This window comes from Coregonus lavaretus (assembly GCF_964263955.1).
Source record: "Coregonus lavaretus genome assembly, chromosome: 18".
Classification (NCBI taxonomy): domain Eukaryota; kingdom Metazoa; phylum Chordata; class Actinopteri; order Salmoniformes; family Salmonidae; genus Coregonus; species Coregonus lavaretus.
The window spans coordinates 8,456,706-8,460,186 of record NC_140005.1 but is presented as its reverse complement, the minus strand read 5'-3'; the positions used below and the strand labels follow the sequence as shown (position 1 = coordinate 8,460,186).

The 3,481-nt window shown below is 48.2% G+C and overlaps 1 protein-coding gene across 1 annotated transcript; it reads right to left on the bottom strand.

The window, feature by feature from the left end:
* Positions 1–475: 475 nt before the first annotated feature.
* LOC311145309 (TMF-regulated nuclear protein 1-like) lies at positions 476–1,036 on the bottom strand (the record flags this gene model as incomplete). Its single annotated transcript, XM_084181543.1, has 1 exon — positions 476–1,036. One exon carries the CDS (start codon positions 1,034–1,036, stop codon positions 476–478), a length of 561 nt encoding a protein of 186 aa, XP_084037669.1.
* Between the last annotated feature and the right edge of the window lie 2,445 nt (positions 1,037–3,481).

Genomic DNA, 3,481 nt, shown 5'->3' with positions numbered 1-3,481 from the left:
TCGCTCCTCTTTTCTCACGTCAGTGGGTTGAAAAGGCAGATTGTTTAACTCTCTCTCCCATCCCGTAAGCCCGGCTTTCTTATGGAACCCTCTGCTCTCTTTGCATAACTTAAGTGGTGCAGAGAAAAGGAACTGTTTCCATGTTACCTCACGGTCCAATGCCTGCAACCTGACTCTGTTCTTCTGTCATTGCCACTTCTTCCAACACATAAAGCAAATAAGAAAGAATCTACCAACCACATAAAAGCGATGACATTTTTTGTACAAGTACGGTTCGTACAGTTTCATACAACAACCTTTTGGATTTACAGGTGCACCATGCGAGTCCCATGGCCTCCAAACCAACCCAGACATACAATATACACCCTTTAGTCCACAGAGGGCCAGCTTCCTGGAACCAACAAGAGCTCAAGGGAGATTGTAGCATCAAGGAGGGGTAACAGTCTGGGGATGGTGGCAGTCTGTAGTACACGGGTCATTTGAGCTTGACGGGCCATGGCAGGCACGTGCGGAGTCCCAGCATGGAGGAGAAGATGATGGTGGGCCGGTGCTTCTTGAAGCGCAGGCCCTTCTTGAGCCGCTGGCTGTTCTCGGCCGCATATATCTCTCCCTGCTGGGCAGCGCAGGCGATGCGGGTCAACACCTCGTCACGCTCCACCGCCTCCTGTTCCGAGCGCACGAACACCTCCCGGAGCTCCTCCAGGCGCCGTTCCATCTCCCGGATGACGCGCTGGCGCTCCTCCATCTCTAGCAGGCGCCGACGGGCCGCTTCGAACTCCATGCTAGAGCTGGGGGTCACCATCTTGGAGGAAGGGGCTGTGGTAGCCGTTGAGGGGGGCTCCGAGCCGTACAAGGCCGTGGTCACCCGCTTAAAGTCGCCCATGGAGATGGAGCGTCGGGTGGCGGGCGATGGGAGTGGGAGGGCCAGGGTGCCGGAGGCTGAGAAAGGGAGGGAAGGGAGAGCAAGAGGGGGAAGGTGGGGATCCATGGCGTCTGTGGTGTCCGCGGCATGCGCTTGTCTGTGGCGTTTCTTCATGGCTGGGTGCGGGCATCTGTCTGTGCTGCTGTTGTTGATTCTAGTGCTCTGTGGGAGAGCGGTGAGCGGCGTGCTGCCTCAGAGCCACTCCATTCATTAATAAGGGATCGGAGCTCAGCACAGCGCTTCATGGGGAGGAGTCCACTCGCCCCTCATTGGTTGCTTGCTTCCTGTTGAATGCCGATTGGCTGCTTGCCCCTCTGCTGGCCCTCTCTACCCTCCTCTGGACTGCTATCTCCAGTGCTCTTAGTCTGCTTCAACAGGAAGTGGAAGAGAGGGATAAAATATATTCAGCGATTCTATCCTTTTTCCTCTCCGTGGTTGGCTCAGTGTGTGTATTGTGTGTGTATTGTGTGAGCCGCTCTCCTCTCCGCCCTCCCTCCCTCCCTCCCTCCCTCTCTCCCTCTCTCTCTCCCACCAGCTGGGATCAATCCATCCTCCTCTCTCCTGCTCGGCTCGTTGCCCATAGCAACGCAGTCTTGACATCAGATGGCAAGTGGAGGAGGGAGGGAGGGAGGGAGGGGTGTTGTTCTCCCTCTCTCCCTCTGTATACTTAATGTTGTTTAAAATAAGCCTAGTTAATGTACTTAATGTTGTTTAAAATAAGCCTAGTTAATGTACTTAATGTTGTTTAAAATAAGCCTAGTTAATATACTTAATGTTGTTTATGTGTAGCCTAGTTAATATACTTAATGTTGTTTATGTGTAGCCTAGTTAATGTACTTAATGTTGTTTATGTGTAGCCTAGTTAATATACTTAATGTTGTTTATGTGTAGCCTATTTCACACTATTTGTTGTCTCTTAGCTCCTATTTCTAACCACTAGGCTAGAAATAGGAGCTAAGTTCAATGGTCAGGTCATTCTGAGGAAGACGTCAGCTTGATGTCGAAACGTCAGTCACCTGTTCGCATCCTATACAATGGTAAAATAAATCAATCTCCGCTTTCTTTGTTGAGTGTTCCAACTCCTTTCTACCTTGAATTAGTCCTTTTGGAAAATTTTCTTCGGAAGCCCTTCTCATATTTCACACTATGTTGGGGTAGAAATCAGAGTATAATACTTTCAACCCCAATACATGTTCATGTCATCGTCACCAAAAAACCTTTAGCTACCACGACCGATTTCTATATGGCTAGCTATGCTACCAGCTCATACGAACAGGAGACTTGTGTTTCTAAACCTCAATAGGACAACTTCTATATGCAGCAAAAACAGCCAAATATATCCAAATCCGATTTTAGTCACCATATTATGGGCCTGTTTGAACACGATGGATTTGACGAATATCCACTTTGTTAGATCAACCACAACAAAAATGGCCGCCAATGACCATGTCCTTTTTCTATTCCCCGTGGTCTGCATTCCATTGATCTCTTTACCACATGTACAGCACCCAACCACGGCAACACAAGACAGGAAGTGAATGGCGAGGCTGAATGGTTTCTTCACTCTAGATTCCTGTGATCTTGTGGTGATGTGGGGTGTGGCGATGTGTTTGGGAGATGTAATTACTGTCGTCCACGTCCATGCTGTCAGTGATTGCACTAAACAACAGAAGAAGTGAAGCAGGAAGAGGAGGAGGGGTCGTACCATAGAATCTATCACAACCAGTGTGCCTTTATCAATACATCTATCAGCTCAGAGTACCCAAGGGGCGTATCCACAAAGCACCTCAGAGTAGAAAAGCTGATCTAGGATCAGGTCCCCACCTGTCCATATAATCGTATTCATTATTATCTAAAAGGCGAAACTGATCCTAGATCATCATTCTGAGACGCTTTGTTAATATGGGCCCCGATCTAGAACAACGTTCAGAGACCGACATCCTGTTAGCTGCTGTTGTACGTTAAACACACACTACTACATAAGCTACTCAGACCTGGGTTGAAATACTATTTCAGGTATTTCAATTACTTTTCTAAACATTTCAAACAAGTATTCTGAGGCTACTGTTGTATACATGAGACAGACGAAGCGGTAGCCATGGTTATTTTGACCTTAGGTATCTAATGGATGCTTTCCATTGTTTGTTCCATTTGCTGCCATCATAGCTGTCTAGACAATTATTGACCAGGGTTTTGATGCTTCCAGTCATGCCAGGCTAGGTGGAAAATAACAGACAGAGCGAGAGAGCGATCGTTCTGGGGTGGAGGTACATGCAGTATTGGTTCGTAGCGGTAGTGGTGGTGGGAGCGAGAGTGCTACTTTAAATAACAGTTTTTAAAAGCCTCTACCTTGGATGAGTAGTGGCAATTAACCGAGCACGAGTGGGTGGGTGGAAATGGTAGAGGCGGGGGGGGTAAGGTGCTCACTCAGCCACATGCTTTTATCTCCGGATCTGCATGACATCAGCAACGATCTACCGACTGCTGCTACCGCTACTTCTCTTACTTTAATGTTCACGAGGGAGAGGGAGAGAGGGAGTGAGAGGTTTTTTATAGTGC